The sequence below is a fragment of the Sceloporus undulatus genome, chromosome 4 (assembly GCF_019175285.1).
Source record: "Sceloporus undulatus isolate JIND9_A2432 ecotype Alabama chromosome 4, SceUnd_v1.1, whole genome shotgun sequence".
Taxonomy (NCBI): domain Eukaryota; kingdom Metazoa; phylum Chordata; class Lepidosauria; order Squamata; family Phrynosomatidae; genus Sceloporus; species Sceloporus undulatus.
The window spans coordinates 64714548-64734778 of NC_056525.1; the positions used below are offsets into that span (position 1 = coordinate 64714548).

At 38.6% G+C, this 20231-nt stretch overlaps 1 protein-coding gene across 2 annotated transcripts in view; it reads left to right on the forward strand.

Annotated features, from left to right (window-relative positions):
• Positions 1–19715, forward strand: part of ILRUN (inflammation and lipid regulator with UBA-like and NBR1-like domains) — a 62799-nt gene extending 43084 nt beyond the window's left edge. Inside the window, exons 3-5 of one of the 2 annotated variants that reach the window (XM_042462171.1) lie at positions 832–1029; positions 3258–3586; positions 15324–19715. In XM_042462171.1, coding sequence (XP_042318105.1) covers positions 832–1029; positions 3258–3586; positions 15324–15359 — 563 coding nt within the window. In that variant the 3' untranslated portion in view covers positions 15360–19715. Of the gene's footprint in view, positions 1–831; positions 1030–3257; positions 4223–15323 lie in introns of those variants that run through there. The other variant, XM_042462170.1, reaches the window with a different exon arrangement.
• The last annotated feature ends 516 nt before the right edge of the window (positions 19716–20231 follow it).

Consider the following 20231-nt stretch of genomic DNA (forward strand, 5'->3'; position numbering starts at 1 on the left):
GGCTCCCTTCTTCTTACTTGCACTTTCCAGTTGCCCCTTTTCTGATTTCTTGTGACTGTAACTTACATCCTTAGCATCCAGTTTACACACTGTTCATAATGACTTAATCACTTGTTATAAAACTATAAAAAATATTTAAAAATATAAAAAAATCTGGGAACTGTGGCAACAATAAAAATAAAATTATGTCCATCAGAGCTAATAGTTTTGCTTGAGTGATACCTAAATTAAGCATTCAGGCATCAAGTAATATTGTAGGTTCTTAAATTAGAGCTCTGTGTATTAAATATTACATTAAGTCTTGGGGTGTGTGTTAGGTATTATCTGGAATTCTCGTTTACTTCTAAAAGATTAAATTAAAACAAGCACTTTTCACATCAGAGCAGCTTTTTCTACATTCATGAGTTCACAGTTCCTGGCATACACATAATTGACATGTCTTAGTCAACATACAACATTACCAACAGAAACATGCTTACATCAGTGTTTTGCCAGAAAAGATCTACCATATGTTAGCTTTATCGACATGTGTATCGATTCATGGTAAGTCTGCATGTTACACTTACATTTACAGAGAGATGTATGTATGTGCCCAGATGCACACACACAGTACATAAGCAGTTGTATTTGGATCTGTAACCCACCTATTTACTGCAAATGTGCAAGATGAATTGTCTTTCGCTAAGCATTTACTAACATTCTTGGTTGCTTACTTAAGCAACACACATCAGTTACAAATGTTTATTCATTGATAAATATGTTTGCCATATTGTTCATAATTATAGTTTCTCTGCAGACAAATGCTTTAATACAGTCTTTGCTGAATCTCAGGGACAGAAGCATGGCCTCCAGGTGTTTGTCTTAAGTACGTCGGAGGAGACCAGTTTGGCCATGTGAACATGGTAATGGTCCGATCGTTGGAGCCCCAGGAGATTGCAGATGTCAGCGTTCAGATGTGCAGCCCCAGTACTGCAGGAATGTATCAAGGACAGTGGCGAATGTGTACTGCCACAGGACTATATTATGGAGGTGAGTACCTAGTACCTTTAAGACTGTATTAGTCCATGTCAAAATAATATGTTCTAGAATCACTGCTGTATTCTGTAAAGGATCTGTAGCCAGTTGAAATAACTAGCCCCTTTCCCACTTAATACTCTTGTCTGGCAAAAAGGGCTCCTCATTGTGGTAGTTTTACAGGCGACCCACAAATAGATTAAAATGATTCCACAGAGATGGCAACTGTCATTGTAGAAGGATTTCATTGCAGTGCTATGTGCTGCATGATATACCCTTTGTTTATGCAAGTGTGAGACTTAAGGATCGGGTTCAAAGACCACTTCTTTGAAAGATAGAATCGTAGTTAGAAGCGACCACAAGGGCTGCCATGCAGGAAATCTCAAAGCATCCCCGACAGATGGCCATCCAGCCTCTGCTTAAAGACCTCCAAAGAAGGAGATTCCACCACACTATGTAGATAGTTTTCTTTTCTTTGGGAGTGTGACTGTTTTAAATAAAATTTTGTACTTCTTGTTAAGTCATATTTCACTGAAAAAGAGAGAAAGAAATGGGATCAGATCCACCAAACGCACTGTAGTCTCAGTTGGAACATTGAAACGCTGTGTTTAGGATTATACATTAGATATTTCTTCAAGGATGGTCCAGGCATTAAAACAGCTGTTTTAGGAGTCATTCAGTACTGCTCCTTGATGCTAATACTTGGGGTAACCTGTAGAACACACAAATGTTCTGGGCACTGTTTCAGCCAGCTTTTGCTGGACAATTAGTCTGAAATAATACTGGAAAAATTGCATGAACATATTACAACATGGTTTTAGTTTTAAATGCCATTAGAAATGAAAAGGTAATATTCAGTTACCTTCTGTGGGCAGACGGATCATGCTCTTCTTATTAGCATTTCCCCATTAGAAATTCAACAATATGTTTCCAAGAGAAGTTTGGAAAATAATCAACAGTGCAATAGAGTTGCATAGCTACTTTATTGCACTGTTGATTATTTTACAATCGGCCAGCCATATCCATGGATTCTTTATTCATGGATTCAACCATCCACAGCTTGAAAATATTTTTTTAAAAATATAAATTTCAAAAAACAAACCTTACACTTACTATTGTTTGTAACGGGACTTGAACATCCATGGATTTTGGTATCCATGAAGGATCCTGGAACCAAACCACAGTGGATACCAAGGGTCCACTGTACACTACAAGATGTAGGTGCCTTGAGTCATAATTTTTGGGAAAAGGTGGGATATAAATAAAAATAAATGTTTTATTTTCTTGATTCTTGTACTGTTGGCCCTCCATACCCACAGATTCCTTATCCATGGATTCAACCATCCATGACTCAAAAAATATTAAAATACAAATTACAAAAAGCACACCTTGATTTTTGCCATTTTATGTAAGGGACACCATTTTACCATGTCATTGTATTTAATGAGACTTGAGCATCCATGAATTTTGATATCCATGGGGTAACCTGGAAGGATAACCCAGTGGATACCAAGAGTCCACTTGCAAATTCAGTTTTTCAGGAACCAGTGTGTTTGTACCCTAAATATTGTCATCTACACACAAAAAAGAACATATTAGTTTTTTAAGAAAATGTGCAGAAGTAGAACAAAAGAGTCTTTGGGGCAGGAGGAATCCCAAGGGAAAGTGATACACATTGGCCATGAAATTCTGGCTAACTATTGAAGGGGGAAAGTGAAGAATTGGAGGTGGGGAGTGGGAATGGAGAGCACAATGAAACTGAGTATCAATAATGCCAAACAGGAGTAATCCATATTGCAGAATTGTGTCTCAGAATCTGCTTGTGAAATGTGATTGGCCATTTTCTTGTTTATTTTTATCTCCTTTCAATTGTTATGGCCAACAGCTTTCACACCTAAATGCTGCAGTTTCTTTCAGTGAAAAATAATAGGGGTAGACTTGAAGAAATTATGTGGCTAACAGCAGGTGGCAGTATTTTACTACCTTCAGCATTTCAGAATGCCAGGTCATTCAGCTTGATCTGTAACAGGCCTCCAATCCTGTTTCAATGCCTCCTGTGAATGGGGAAACAGGTATGGCTGAGAGAAAATGGTATGGGTTTGCAAAAGGAAGAGCTGTCTCCCTGACCTATGCTCTCTTTGAAAGCATTTGGTTTTTCATTGTATAAACAGCATGCCAACTGTCTTGTTTAAACGATACAGTTGTATTTTTTCCAGATGCTAATCCAGGTTTGTCTTCCACAGACATCATCTGGGTGATCCTCAGTGTGGAAGTTGGAGGACTTTTAGGAGTAACACAGCAGCTCTCATCATTTGAAACAGAGTTCAACACGCAGCCACATCGCAAGGTAGAAGGAAACTTTAACCCATTCGCCTCTCCGCAGAAGAACAGGCAACCAGATGAAAACAACTTAAAAGACCCTGGGGGTTCCGAGCTAGACACAATCAGCAAAAACACGTGGGGGCCTGCTCCTGACCAAATTGAACAAGATCAGACTGAACTGTCACAAAACTCTGTAAATCTCTCCCCCAGCAGTCACTCGAACAACTTATCAGTAGTGACATACAGTAAGGTAGGTGGCCTGGGGGTGCAAGAGAACGGGGAAGTCATGAGTCCATGACTTATAATGTAACAGTCCTTTTTTATAAACTGTGTAGCTCCCCCCTCCAGCCTCCACTTAGAAGGCCTCCATTTGTTCAGTTTGCCAGGTACTCTCACTAAATTAAAAGCAAGCTAAAACATGACCAAATCCAAATGCTTTAAATGTCCTATTAAACAAATATTTTCCAAATGCTTGTTAAACTAATATTCCTGGGATGCTAAATGCTAATTCTGAGAAGGTACTAATTCACAAAGCTTCTTTTTAAGGGTATACATAAAATAAAGTATATTATATGGTAAGTATTTTTAAAGTTCCTCTGCCAGATTTGGAAGCTAATATGTGCAATCAAATGATGTGTCATTTTTCCTTCTTTTGTGTGCTGTTGGACAGGAAGTGTCATTTTTCCCTTTTCTGTTATTATTGTACTTTGATCATTGCTTTTAATTGTTTGATACTCCCTTGGGCTTTGAATCCAAATTTTATTGAAACCATTTGTTGCCTTATGCATAAAATATATAAAAACCTGTTGAATCAGACCCAAGACAATCTAGTGTGATACAGATAACTTGTTTTGTGTACAAACAGAATAAATCTAAACCCATCCAACATGCTTTGTTTTATGTTATTCTGGACAATGGGAGACTTGCCACTTTGTGCAAATTTGGACACAGAGTGAGTACAGTAAGGCAGGCGAAGTGGAAGAAAAGTAGTTGAAGCAAACAGTGTATTAATCACACACTACCCTGTTACTGACTGAGTAAATGTAAATTAAAGTCATGATGGAGCCCTGGTGGCGCAGTGGTTAAATGCCTGTACTGCAGCCATGCACTCAAAACCACAAGGTTGCGAGTTCAAGACCAGCAAAAAGGCCCAAGAGCTCGACTCAGGCTTGCATCCTTCCGAGGTGTGCTCAAAAGGTACCCGACTGTTGGGGCAAATTAGCTTACTTGCTACTTGTTACTGTGTTCACGCTTGATCTTGGAATAGCGGTATATAAATAAACAAATGATTCTATTATTATGATCAGTACAGCATTTGTAGCTAGAACTCACAAATTTGCTTTGGAGCAGTTATTTCTATAATTAATTGGAGGATAGAAGCAGCAATTTAATCTGAAGCCATGCCCAGGCAGTGGTTTAAGGAGTTAAGTACTGTCCAACCCCCATATCAGCAGGATCGGTAACTGCAGCTTCACTTAGCTGTTCTGGGGGAGAAATGTCTCTCTAGGCATCTGGAGGTCCTCCACAGGGACTCTCTGGTGAGCATGTGGCATTCACCATTATCCATGATTCTTGCTATCCAGAGTAAATCTGAGAACATATCCCTCAGAGATACAGATTTTCAGACTGTACTGCCAAAATGCTGTGAAAACCATTGTTAAGATACAGCAGTGTACTTTGATGTCTAATCAGTGTAGAATTGGGACTTCTCTGCCCTCCCCACTCCACCTGTTGCTGCTTTCTGTAATGCCCAAAATGAGAGTTCTGGAGGATTTTTTGCCCATCTGAGGCAAATTTTTGCAGCACAAAAGAAATTGCAAGAGGAGAAAGCCACTGACACTTGCAGACATAACAAGATCCAGTGGAAGGCCACTGTTGGATCCTGACCTTTGAAGTGATGGATTGGATGGTATTCATGAAGGAATTCTTAAAGAATAAAGATATGAAACAATTTAGATGAAATATCTTTAGCACTTCACCTGAATTTAACTAACAGAATGGAAGGTAATGAAATTGACACCAGTTCTTAAGAAACAACCCAGAGCAATCCTGAATAGATTAATACTAAAATAATAAAGCACAGAAGAGAACAAGAGCTGCTGAAAGAAAATTGATAGGGCTTGTGTTCTTTTTTAAGACTGTCAGCAAATATCGTAATAGTATTTCTTTGTTAAACGTTTTAACAACATCTCTCAGGAAGGATACCTAAAGAAGCTTTGATATTGTGTCATTGGAGGAAAAGGCTAAAAAATAAATATATTAGTATGCAGCACTTTGTAGAAGACTTTATAGCATAAGCTTTTGTAGAATTTTCTACTTCCTCAAATGCAAATTATATAATATCTGTGATGATCCAATTTTTAAAAGACTGGTACATAGTGGTATGAATTGCTAGGTTCAGAGTCTGTAAAATAATGCTAGTAGGATCTAAATGGCCTTAAATCATAGATAATGTGATTGTACACTGGTTACACAGGGGGGAAAAGCTTGGAGGTATGGTGAAAAGTTCACTAAAACTTTGGCTGAGAATTTTTTGGAAAAAGAAAATAGTAACTTGGCATAACGTGTAATATAAACGTGTTGTGCAACTATGTTTAATAATCTGGATTACATCCAGAATTAGTTCCTGCTGGTGTGTACACTCCTTCAGCAAAACACTGCTTAGGATGCTGTGGCCAACAGAAAGAGACTTTTTTTTTATCAGTTCCATTTCTCTCTGGTGCCACCTCCCATACCTTTAGTCCTTCACAGCAGATTTTGTGAGTGTAGGAGGGCCAACTGGAAGAGTTGATAATCAGTAAAAATCAACTCTTTTCCCACTCTGCCAGCAAATAATCCCCTGAATCAAACCCTTCCATTTATGGAATGAGCTCTTCATGGGAGGCAAGGTCTGGATACAAGCCATTGCATGTAGCTATAGTTACCCATCTCAAAAGGTATGTCTGGAAGAAAACACACACACACATACACCTGCTGCCAAGAGCAATCAATATGAGCAGCAGATTGGATCATATTTCATATGGGGAATGGCTATAGCATTTGCGTTTTAAAATTCAGTCTGAAATAGTATCCTGAAATACTAAAACTGGCAAATGTGCATCCAATGAAATTGATCTATGGTAAGTATAGGGCAGTTGAGAAATCACTCCTTCCTGCATCACATATCTAGCTTTACCACAAGATGTGGGCACCATTAACCTAAATGATACTTTTTAAAGGATTATATAAAATGATGGATAGGAGCCAGCATGGTATAGTCGTTTGAGTATTGGACTATGACTCTGGAGATCAGAGTATGAATCCCCACTCAACCATAGAAAACCACTGATGACCCTGGGCAAGTCACACTCTCTCAGCCTTAGAAGAAGGCCATGGCAACCCCCTTCTGAATAAATCATGCCAAGAAAACTCTGGTAAGCTTGCCTTAGAATGAACAGGCAAGCCTTTGTCCATACTGGATAGTAATGGATTACCATTAGTTTATGTGTTCTGGGGAAATTCCAGACTCTTCCTCTTCTTCATACTAAATTGGCAATAAATAGCTTTAACAATTGAATGAAGTATGTAAAACACTGTGACTTGGGGGCATTTTGAAGTGTGTTGTAGACAAAAAATAGACATTGCGTTTGGTGTGGTGTAATATTCAGACATGCTCTCTCCCTCTGCACTGCTTAACATTTTCTCTTTCAGGATCCATTGAGCGATTTTTAATAAACAAGGAACCATTTGTGAAGCTAATCAGGAGTAGTCCAGATAGAAGATCATTTGGAGTCTCATAAGAAAATGTGTGTGTGTGTGTGGGGAGAGAGAGAGGCCTGTTACAGACAGGGCAAAATAAAGCTGCTTCAAGTCACAGTGGAGGTATGGTGTTTCAATGATGCATGAGTCCTAAGAGTCCAAAAGTCGCACCAAAGCCACGCTCCAGCCCTAAGGACTGGAGCGTGGCTTTGATGTGGCTTCTGGACTCTTAGGACGCATGCGTCATTGAAACACCATACCTCCACTGTGACTCGAAGCAGCTTTATTTTGGCTGTCTGTAACAGGCCAGAGAGAGAGAGAGAGAGAGAATATTAATTTAAAAAAAAAACTCTTTTAAAATAGGCACACACAAACTCTCTCTCCCCCTCCTCTCTGTGCATATATATGCACACAATTAAAATGAAACTTATACAAAATTGCAGTGCAAAACACTGTTTCCAGCTTTCTTCAGTAGATGAAGGTATTATCCTCCAAACTGAGGTACTGGAGAATACTGGAAGCAGTCTAAACTGCCACCTTGTATATAGCTCTGTTTCAACTTTAGCAGCTGAAGAAGGCAGGAGCAAAACCCTTTTTTTTCATGTTTTATTTTTCAGTTCTGTTTGTTAGTCACTTCAATAAATGTATATGATTAACTGCATTTTTCTAGAATCCAGGACAAATTTGGGATAAGTGCTTTTGTTTCCTTTTTACTCATTCTCTTATAGGGGTGAGGGGGCATGTGTTTAAAAAGCAAAAAGGTTTATCCTGTATCCCAGAAGGATGCCATTAATCCCTGAAGATGTGTGTGTGTTGAAATGATTAACAAACAGAACTTAAAAATATAACATATGCAAAATGTATTCTAAGAGCAAAATGTTTCGGCTTCCACCTTCTGCAGTTGCCATTATAACTGAACTGTTATAATACAGTGCATCTTTCCCATCTGCAAGGGTTTGGCTCTATGTCCCCCTCCGTGGATGGGAAAAAACACAGACAGTTGCACTCAATATTATTCAGTGAGTGGCGATGTGTGCACATCCACATGCATGTGCCACCATTGGGACATGACAATTCACGGATGGTCGAATCCACAGATTGCTAGCCAGTCCACTGTAGATGGCAGTTTATAACATGATACTGTCAGCATTTTTAGTCAATGATATTATTGTCCTCTGAGTTGAGTTTTTAGTCTATAAACCCACAAATTCTCCCTTTTGTCCAAAATGTCTGAAGGAAATGGCACCTTAGTGCCAAACAAGGACAAATAGGAGAGGTTGAGATGATTCCTGAAGCATATATGTAGATTTGATAGTTTTGCCCATGTATTGCAGATGACATCCTGTACTCCTCCATTCAGTCACATAAATAAGATTGCAAGACTGGAAGATGATGTGTTGTTTAGTATAGTAGGTCCTGCCAGTCATTGTATTCCTAAAAGTAACAGTCTGCTTAAGTTATTTACAGGCGATACAGCGCTTTAAATTATATGTGTGCAATCTTGGATTGCTGAGTAGTGTTTTCAGGACAGCTTTTACCAGCAATCTCCTTAGATTTGGTGGCTGGAGGAAAGCTGAAACTGGAAGCTTGCTGATGGAATTAACCAAATGTTCTACATTTGTTGGCAATTGGGCCCAAACAGACAGGCCAAAATAAATCTGCTTCAGGTTACTTTGGAGGTATGCTGTTTAAATGATGCATGCATCCTAAGATACTGGAAGCATTGCCAAAGCCACGCTCCAGTTTTAAGGCCCAATTGATAACTTTCTCTGATTGCTATGTAATAGTTAGGAGATGTTGGGTGGAATTCTACCATAAATTGACTGTCTTGTTGCTTGTTACTTAACTCACATTTTTGTGAAGATTTTCTCTCAAAATAATGGTTGGTCTCCTGGTGTTGTGATCAATTATATGAGGAGGATATCTCCTTTGAAGCAGAGTTTGCTTCAGTTTGTTGGTCCTTTTACATTAATTCTCTTCAGTGTTACAGATATGTTTGATTCTTAAGAGTCTTCAAGGTGAGTGTAATTCCACTGAGCATAAAGTGAACCCTAATCTGTCCTTTGACTAGCCAGGGGTATCTCCTAATTTTCTCCCTGAAGGTTTAATTTTTTCACCTTCATCAAGTCCATTGCTAACAACACATACTGTTTTATAACTCAAATGACTTTTTTGTATTTGAAAAGGAAATATAGAGTTGGGTGTCTAGCAGTTTTATATTGAAGGACAAATTGGAACTTAGAAGGGCATCACAAGGCAATGGTCGCAGCATCTAACAAGAACGCCCCAGTAACCTCTTCTGAATTCCTTTAGGAAGAAATAGAAACTGTCTTCATGTTCTGTTGTAGACATACAACCCATATGATACTCAGTCAATGGTATCAAAAGCCACTGAGAATTTCATTGAACCAGTAAGCATTTATCTGTCCTGTTTCTAGTACAGTATGACCCCCATAACTGCAAGGTTACGTTCCCAGACTTACCATGGAAATGTGAAACCGATAACAGTGAACTCTGTTGAAATTAATTACTCTGGAAGAAGCTGATTATAGAATTGTGCTGGAGAACCCAGAGATTCCTAGAGAGAACACCTCCAGGCATTTATAGGTCCTCCAGCAGATCAATGGTCAACTTCTGCTTGAAGCATATTATAGAATTGTGCTAGAGGAGATGGCTAAAGAGAACTTTTTTTTTTTGGACATGAGTAAGTGAACGTGTATGTTCTCATCTCATGGATACAGGGGTTGTACAGTGAAGATCATCTGCCAAGGGAACCAAAGCAGTCTATATCCTATAACCAGGCTTAAAAGAAAGAGGTTCAGATGTATATAGTCAATTTTCTTCAGAAACCTCTGAAATGAGACATGAATAAGTACAGCAGCACCTTGTCCAAATATGGAATATTGGAGACAAACTGTAAATTGTCTAATATGGAGGAGTGCCTTTTTTAGACATGATTAAACCAAGCCTTGTCATAAAGACACATTCATCATATTTACCCTCTTGGTCAGCTAGCTTCACAAATAAAGAAAGGAATTTCCAGATCAGTGAAAGTGTAAGATGTAAACAAGATAGTTAACTGAGTACGTAAATGTGGTATCAAACAATTCTGAAACATCTTTATATTGTAAATATTTCCCCCCATTTCCTTCTTTTTTCAAAGAGCCATATGTCAGAATGGCTTAATTTGGTATAAGCTTTATAACCAGTTTTATGCTTGCCAAATTTGCAACAAAACCATGTAGACAGCTTGTGCTTACAGGAAGTTTGGCATACCAATCCTAAAATCCAGTCCATGGAACAGAAAGTAGAATTAGAATGATAATTGCTCTTTGTCCTCATTACAAATATTTGTGAAGAATTGTGATGGGAGACAAGGTTGCCCTTGCACTGCTGTATTTTTAATTTCAAATCAGAACTGGAGTTCCAACCTCCTTGGTTTTTTGGTGTATGGAGAGCATTGGGAGCAATTTTATTGGATTTAGTGCCCATGGAGGCCTCCATGAGTGGCACTTGACTAAAGGGGGTTGGAGCTGCATGCGATAGCCCCTTTCCCCACATTTTGAAGTTTTGAGTACTAAGAGAACGATATCATTCTTTTACTGATTTCGTAGATCAGCTTTCAAGTAGAATGAACACATGAATTGTAGGTTCTGAATTTCTGCTTTCTATTTGTATAGCAAGCTTTGACCAAAATATAGTACAAAATGCTCTGTTGTATTTGTATTCAGTTTACATAAGTGATTCAAAAGAACCTAAGGTAGTTTGGAAAAGCATTGACCAGGAACAGCCCAGGAAGTAAAGAGAAAGAGAGACTGATTGAGTAGCACTATCTGAGGCTACCATCAATGTAAGCTGAGAGACTTCTGTTTTGTTTTGCAGCCGTGCATCAAAAGTTAATGCCTTTACAAAAATTAAACTATACTTTTCTTCATTCACTGTCGATGGCAAACAAAAGTGAAATAAAGCCAGTCCTGCTATTCCTTTCCACTCTGAGGGGAAATGATATCTACAGTGGGAGAGAAACTATTGTCAAAGGAAAGTAGAGAGGCAAACATTTGCTTTCAAAATTTTTGCTTCCTAGTTAATATTGATAACAATACAAAAAGTTACAGAGTTAAAAACCCATTCCCACCCAAAGGTCTAAGCCAAAAAAAATATATATATATATCCAACCTTTTTGCCACTTGGGATTGGACAGCATCACAGTCTGGCCACAGGCTTGTATATGCCTGGAAATAAATTCCTTCATATTAAGTAAGGCTTACTCTTTGCTAATATAAGTAAATATCCTCTGTCTGAATTTTTTGTGAATCCATAAATACAAGTCTTAGTCCTTAGAAAGCTATTAGAACTTTTAAAATCACTATTTGGTCATGTTACCATATTGTTGAATATTGGTTTATTTTAATTATATTTGTATCAAAATTAATGGCTACTTTAATAAAACATAATGTGAGAATTCAATAGATTGTATAAAGTCAAGATAGTTCTGCTTTGTTGGCCGAGAATATAGCACTGCTGCACTGGATTATAGAAGCTCCCCCCCCCCTTTAAAAACGGGAAGCACATCACCGAGTCTGTATGAAAAATACTTGAGAATCTTTACAAATCAAAGCTTTTTAAAAACAATAGCATGAAAATACGTCTGTACAGTTATTCTCGAGTAATGAAGTGGATGTCTTCCTGGGTGTTACTTCTTTAACAGAGGCAGAAATAACATGGGAAAAAAATAGGGCTAGGTTCCTACTCCACAAAAAAGAGCATTCCAACATATTCTAGTAAACCTTTTCCCTCAAAACTAATTGTATGCACGTGTGAAATGAAACAATGAGGTCAGGTAAACCTTGTATACATAAAAACATTTTGAATCTTACGAAGGCCACTTGAAAGCTTTCTCCAAAGTGCATCCAGGGATGACCTTTTCTTTCACTAGTTTCCACTTTTCTTATAATTTCCATTGTGATGGCCAAATTTACAGCTCCATGCTTAAAGAGGGTAGTTGTTGAGTGAGGCATACCTGCTTTCCTCCCTTTTCCTCTGTTTGTGTCTTCATACATGCTTAGCAAGGGATTTTGGAAACATCTGTTGTTTACCTGCCTGTTGTAGGCAGGCACATAGAACTACGGTGGGATCAGATAGCGTACAGTCCAATTTTTCCTATCTCAGGATTTATTGCATTGTTTACTGGTGAGTCACTGTTGCAACCTGACACCTAAAATCTGAGTTCTCCAGTCCTTCGTCATGATCTTTCTAGTACTAATGCTGCTGAAACAATTTCAGCTATAAAGAGAGTGAGGAGGAGAGGGGGTGAATGAGTGTAAGAAGACATTGTAAAAAGGAGGTTTACCAGAGGCTATGTTAGCTGTGAACGGCCTGTACTTCTAGGGTATGCCACAATGGAAGGAAATCCATAACAAATAACAAGACAGCCATAAGTATGAGAAAGAAGTCAGATATAGAGCAGAACTCAGAAAGGAGAACTGCAGATTGTCAGCATAAGAATGATTGTGAAAGAAGAACAAATAAAAGGATCAAGAAGAAAGAGAGAACAGAGCTGTTGGGACCAAACAGACCGGGTGGCTTGGGGGTGAGGCATTTTGACAATTCATGTCCCTGGAGCACCTGGAAGCCACCCAGGGGTCACACTGGGTCTGCCTCAGGCAGACCAAAACCAGGTCAAAAAGGAGCAGATCTTTTCCACTTCTATTTGGGCTGGTGGCAGAGGGCGCCTTTGGGAATGTGCTGTGTGTTTGCTGCAGTCCTGAGGCATTTTTGGCTTCAAGCTGCCCCTTTGTGCCCATCTGTTTCAGCCCTAAGACAGAAGACTAAGACTCTCCAGCTAAAGAAAAGAAAGATATTTCCAGTAAAATATACAGTGGTCCCTTCCCTTATGCGTGGGATCAATTCCGGCCTCCCTTGCGTAAGGGAAATTCTACGTATGCTTGAGCCCCATTGAAAATAATGGGGTGCGTGCCGCGCAGTGCCACTACTTTTTCCGGCGCAGCTTCCAGTATATGACGCGGGCGCACTGTATTTTTTTTAAAAAAAATCCCAGAAAGATAAGAAAAAAACAAGAATGAAAATAGGAAAGTACAAGCCCACTAACAGCAGAGAGAAAAGCTTAAAATGTTCAGTGATGTTAGAAACTAAAGACAAGCCAAATTGCAGGGGATCATAACTATGTTTTATTGAACCACTTCCTGTATTGCTATGTGTTTTATTTGTATTATCCTATCATTTCTTAGATTGTATGCCATAGGCAGGTTTACTCTTTTATATTTGTTGTTTTTATGTACAGCGCTGCGCAAATCTATAGCGCTATATAAATAAAGAAATAAAGAATAATAGTATTGTCCCTATTAAAACACAGGTTTCCTTAAAAATTCTAGAGATAGTAGGAGCCCTGGTGGTGCAGTAGTTAAATGCTTGTACTGCAGCCACTCACTCAAAACCATAAGGTTGCAAGTTCAATACCAGCAAAAGGGCTCAAGCTTGACTCAGGTTTGCATTCTTCCGAGGTCGCTAAAATGAGTACCCAGATTGTTGGGGGCAATTAGCTTACAGTTGTAAATTGTTTAGACACTGTTAGTTCAGTATGAAGCAGTATATAAATGAAGCTGTTTGTTTTGTTTGTTTGTTTTAGTATCCTAAAGCAGCAGAAGCTATTTATGATAACTACAAGAGCCAAAGATATTGGGTAAAATACAGCCCGCCATTCTCCCCCCACCGCGTAAGAGAAAAAACGAGGCTGCTCGTGCCTGTGGCGGCACGGCAGCAGCACATGGGGCGCACGCCACGGGAGCGTGCCCCATTCATGCTAATGGGACACTGCGCCCCATGCGCTCCCGCACAGCTTTGAGCGTATGCTCAAAGCCGCGTATAGGACACCCGCGTATAACACGGGCACACTGTATAGTATAATGGACTACCTTCTTGCTGTCACTGCTACTGATAATTTAACTTTCTGAATTTGTTAGAAATGTGTCGTTTATGGTGTATGAAAGGACTGATGCTCAGATTATAGCGCTCTGGATAGTGTGATTGACAGCTAAGTATTTTCTTTGGAAGGATTGTAAGAATAGCTAGACTACTTCAGTCAGGATGAGGCTGGTTATGCTATTAACTCAGTTAAAAAAATTGTTGTTTCAACCTCTTCCCTCATATTAACAAAGGGCTTTTTTTGGGTAAAACAATGTTTATGAATTGCTGTTGCTAGAGTACAGTTGACGGGGAAGGGGGATCTGCAAAGTGCTTGAATGCTTCAGTGCCTGAAATGTGTTTGTCCAAAGATTGAAACTGTTGTTCAATGCTATATAGCCTACCTTCCTTGAAAACTGTGAAGAATCAAAAGAAGTTTGTTATCTCTTTCATGCCAGAAGTTATTTTAAAATCTGTTGTATCATAAAACAAAATTATTTTAAGAATATATATTCTTAGAGTGATGAGTTAGGAAAGAGCAAGTGGAAAATCAGATAGGAAATGGTGGCATGCTGAGTGACATCTAAAAGTATTTATATGTGCCCATTTTATTCATAATGACCAGTAAGGGATAGTCGTAGCAGAAAACCCCTTGTGTATGGAATAATACCAGGGGAAGTTGACTTATTGTAAATACATTTTTACAGAAGGTTAATTTTGCAAAGTTTGGTATCAGAATAAGGTTGGCAATGCTAATACTGCTAGTGGTTACCTGCCACAAAACATACATGCAGCTCACTATAGCCTTAGCACTTGGGAACAGACAACCAGTGTTCAAGCCTTGTTAAGCAAGTAACAAGCATGTGATCAAACTGTTGGGACTGGGACTGTTTGGAGCTTATGAACAAGACCTGTCAAGATTTTCATTGGCATGTAAAGGAGTATATTTTCTTAAACCATTCCAAAAACTTCTCTGTGTTGAAGTATTTGAATGTACAAAAATATCCCCAACTGGAACTGTGGTTTAGAAATTTTAGTCAGTGTTGTATATATGTGTGTTGACAGAATACCAAATTAAATATTGCAAGTGGTAAAGCAATAGTACTAGTGCTATATATTTTGGCTTATCAACATTGGCATGTAGCTTTGCAATGGGCAAAGAAATCAGGATGAAATGTATGACTACTTACATACAGCAAATTACTTTGGAATATGAGATACAGAAGATTTCAAGCATGGGGGCACTGAGTTGAAAATATATCGCAGCAGAAATTGTTTAGCTTGTTTCCCCTGCTGAAATTAATTTTTTGTTTCTAATTTTCTTCCAGGGTTTTCATGGTCCTTATCCCTTTGGACAGTCTTAAAAACAAAAACGGGTATCGTCAAGAAGAGAATTTGACAATGAGCGGACTTGAGAGGGAGGGGGAGTTCTTGTGGCTTATAGAAGATACAGCATGAACCCCCTTCTTTGTCTCCATATCCTGGGATAAGAAGAAAACAAACAATAACTTAAGACTAGCTGTTTCCAGAAAAAAACAAAAAAACTAAGTATGCATGTGTGAATGCTGAATTTCAAGAGTGCTATTCAGTGCTATGAGAGAGAAAAATACACCAATGTTTTTGTTTTAGGAGTCATTGTCACAGTTAATTAGGTAGCCTAAAAGAAATTTTTTAAAAGCTTAAAATGGAAAAGCCATCTCTTTTTAAAAAGAAAAAAATTATTTTGCCTACAGAGCGGTTGTAGTCTGAGCAGATGTTATTTTTTTTGTTTGTTTGTTTCTTGTTCAAGACTTTTTTTCAAAAAGGGACAGCGTGCATTTTTATAGAGATATGCTTGCTATGACATGGACGCTTAGTGTTTTCTTGGTTAATTCATCAGCTATTTGTATGTCAGGTGGTATTAATTTCTAGCTGGATCAATATCCAGATACATGAAATGTTAGCTTTTTTCTTTTGATTATTTGCTTTTTTAAAAAGCTGTTGGCACCATTCTTCTAGGCATGATATGTATTAGTCATCTGCTAGTTCTTTTCTATTTGATAAAGTTGCCTAGTCTCAGTTTTGCTATTTATGGATGGGGCAAACAACTGCCAAGTGCTAGAGGGCTGAAATGATGGAGGCTGAGGCTTGGTGTGTGTTTTGAACATGTACTACCAAAATTTTCACTGAATGGTTAGCATATTAAAATATTTCCATATTCTTAATGTATAGTAACTGTCTCTGAGACAGCTATGCATGTGTCAGTTTTGTGCCAAGAAGAAATTTGATTAGAAATGTGAAAACTTCACATTTTCATTTTTATAATTTGGGCAACTGGTTTGATTCTTCAGTGAGAAAGGTACATTGCTTTGAACATGTCGAAGGAAGAATCATCAACTGCCACTTACAACAATTACTTCTTTTATCAGTTTTTTTTGTTCTCTGAACTTTTTCAAGATAGGATTCTGTTTGTGCAAAAGAGGGAGAGTGTCAAAGGGTTGAAGCTGTTTAAGGTCTAACTATGTGCAACCTGTGAAGAATGATAGCCATATATACCTGAAGCCAAGCTGTCCAATTCCATATAGTGGCAAGTAGCAGAGCCTGGTCTCTTGAAATTCCTCAGTTTCACATCAGTATAAGACTTTGAAAGAAGAGGAGGTGTGGGGGGGGGGAGGTCTAATTAATTCAGAAACTTTAACTGCAGCCATCTGCCAAAGATACAACAATATGCAACGCCCCCTTCCTTTCATATCATTCAAAAGACCAAAACTGCTGACTCAGAAAGAGTAATGGGTGTGTGGATATGTACTGATGGGGTAATACAGAATATTTTTGGGCCCAAAATAACATACTCCAAGCTACCTTGTTGCATTGGTTGGTATGCACGGCTCTTTTCATACTTTGCATAACTGACTACAGTGCTGCTTATCACCAAAAGAGATGGAAGCACCCACAGAGTATAACTAGGCCTGGCTGTAATCCTGGAAGACATACACTTAGGTATGCAGTCTTCAAGGGTCATTTTACTTTCTAATTTGGTATTTTCTGTTTGGGATAACATGCATAATTTTTGACAACATGCAGAATTTAATTTTTCTGCCTCCCATGAGAGACGTTATTGTCACAACCCAAACTTGAGTAGTTTTTCCATGTATAAGAACTATAAAGTATTTTCTCAATTCTTGATCCTTTCCTTAACATGACTGTCCAGAACTTAAATCATCTTAGGCAATGTATTCTCCATATACAAAATATATCAAAACTGATAATGTAAAAGGATTGTGTAAAGAATCATTCATGGTGATTAGTTTTAATTGGTTTTTAAAAAAAATCCTGTTCTGAACAAGCAACTTTCAGGATAGGCAAACGAGTGGATGGATGGATGATTAGACTGGCTGTTTGAGTGAAAGTATGTATGTTCTGGTAGCAACATTAGAAGTCTTGAAGTTGTGACAACTGGAAACTTCCAGACTAAACCAAAATGGCTTCAGTCTTCTATTTAAACCAGTTATTTGGACACCATCCACATGAATTGTCAGCTGATTTTATAGAGACGTATTCTGTTTTTTGACAGCACAGGGGGAAATGATACTTACTGCCAACTCTTGTTTTCTTACAGAAGTGGTTCTCAAATGTTGATCCTTCAGGTGTTTTAGACTTCAGCTCCCAGAAACCTAAGCCAGCCTGGCCAGTGTTCAAGTATTGTGGGAGCTGAACTCCAGAATATCTGGAGGAGCAGTGATTGCTGAACTGTTGTACTGTACAGGAGTACAGCAATCGCTACTCCTCCAGATATTCTGGAGTTCAGCTCCCACAATACCTGAACACTGGCCAGGTTGGCTGAAGTCTAAAACAGAGAGCAACTTGTCACTCTTGGTTTTTTGGACTATGATTTCCTAGCCAGCCCTGAGTCGTGGAGATGATGGGAGTTGCAGTCCAGCAATATCTGGAGACCCACACAGTTGCCCACTGTTGTCTTACATCATGTAGGAATACTCTTTCTCTTCTGTTCATCTTTCATGCTGTTTCCTTTCTTGAGTGCTAGTGCCTTTTGTTAACGAAGCAGTCACTTCCAGTGAAAAGGGGTATCAGCCAGAGCTGGTGTGCAAGTGGGTTGCATTAAACACTTGTCTTCACTAGTCCCTGAGGTTTTTCAGAGGATAAACATTATTTTTCTTTTGGGGGATGATCTCTGTATAAATAGTTACAAAGGGCTCCGTTTGGTTTATAGGTATTTTGCTTAGGGTGATAATCCTTTCAGTAATGACAATGGGAGGAAGTTTAAATTGCTGACTGTTCTGCCTCTGGTTTCTTTTCTCATATATTCTTCCCATGATAACAGATCCACTTCATTGCTGACTGCATTTCTTACTACAATATTTTTTAATTGTCTGATAACTAAATCATGTTGACTTCTTCAGGTCAGAAATTTGAGGCAAGGCAGTGAGAACTTGCTCATGTTTAGATGCAAAGGCTTGTTTTTCAGAAGCACTTTTCTCATAACCATGGGGGATACTGGTGCTACAGGGAGCCACTTTTTTCTTCTCTAGTGAATGACCTGTGGATTACTCAGTAGATGTAGCTTGTGTTGCATAGAGGTGCACTATTTTGTGCCAGCTGTAGCTGGAAGAATTGCTGCAGGTTGTGCATTTTGCTACTGCCTTTGTTTAAAGCTCTCTTTAGGCTGGCATCATACATGGCACCTTTCCTATACAGATTTAAACTCATGTGGAGGGGAAACTGTGCATTCACTCATGTTTTGGGATGGTATGAGTATTTAGGTTTTCATTTCAGTCATGTGCAGCTGAAGGTTGTGAGTGACTCAATATGCACTTTCTTCCCTCCTACATTTGTAGAACGTTACTGTTAATAAAATATTTCTCAAGTCCCCATTACCAATGTAGTGCCACTTCACCAAATGTTGATTGATCCATTCCCATGTTCCTGATTTTAGATAAATAGTAGCTAGTATTTCTTTCCCAAATTTAAGACTGTTTCACGTAGTAAGTGCATCTGGTTCTGTCTCCTCATTACTCCTAGTTATCCTTCTGGAAGAAATTATCATCAGGTCTTGAGGGGAAGAAGTAACCGTAATTTAACAATGAGAAGTTTGGGTTTTTTTATTAATAGTGTTCTTTCTTCAATATTCTGTTTAATGCAAATGTAATCATAGTCCATGCAGTTGAGTTTGAAAATGTCCTGGCAACCCCTGCATCTGAGAATATTACTTTAACCTAAGATGAATGAGCTCCCAGACTTCTCACTGGCCTAGCTCCAAGCCCCTTTGGCTGAAAATAAGCTCTGTCTCTTTTTGCAGTTGGGTATCAAGTGTGCACTAGGAGACAGAATCTGCGCCATTGTGTTTATTTGGGGCAGGAGAAGGTGGAATGCTGTATTCTGAGGCCTCAGGGATTTGAAAGTTTGTACTCATCCCTCCCCCAGCAGCAGATGAGCACAGCCTGAATCTCTATAGGTACAAATATAGCTGATGTTTTCTGAGGCTAAGAAATGCACGCTGTCCCATGTCTGGGTTTCCATTTTCCCCCCTCTTGTGTGAGTGAGTGGTTGATTCTGCAGCCTGTCTTTATTCTCTCTGGGGGGAGTGCATGTGTAGAGCAGGATGGTGTGTTGCTTCATTGAGTCTGAGAAGAATCCTGTAATAGCACATTGTGGGGAAAACAAAGATGCTTTTTCCTTAATGTATAAATGAATATTTGTATGATTAAATTAACAGAAAACAATTCTGCAGTTGCTGAGTTTTTATTAAATGACCAAAAATTGATCACATAGCTTCCCCACTTCATTTCCTTTCACATTTTTGGGAGGAATTGTGCAGGTCAGCACTAAGGTAAGAGGCATGTGTAATAACTGGTTACAGTACAGTCTTACAATTCTGGGAGGTCTGGATTATTACTAATAAAGTTTCTTTGTCCAAATCTTTTAAAAAGTGAAGTCTGTGGGGAATTACTTCTTAAACTGGAATATGTATAATGTCTCACTTTACTAAATGATTGTGGAAGATAAATTTAAAGAAAAAATACACAAAACCTGTTGTTTTGACTAGCTTTACAGGCACTAGCTGCTATAGCTGGCTATTCCTGAAACAGATTTATGAAGACACAAGAACAGACAGAGCAGTTTCCACTTTCAAATTTCAGTTTCAGTTTCCACTTTCAAATTTCAACCAAACCACTAAGAGATTAGCTTTTAAGATAAAGACTTTCAGGTACAGACATCTAGAATCATATTGTTTTCAT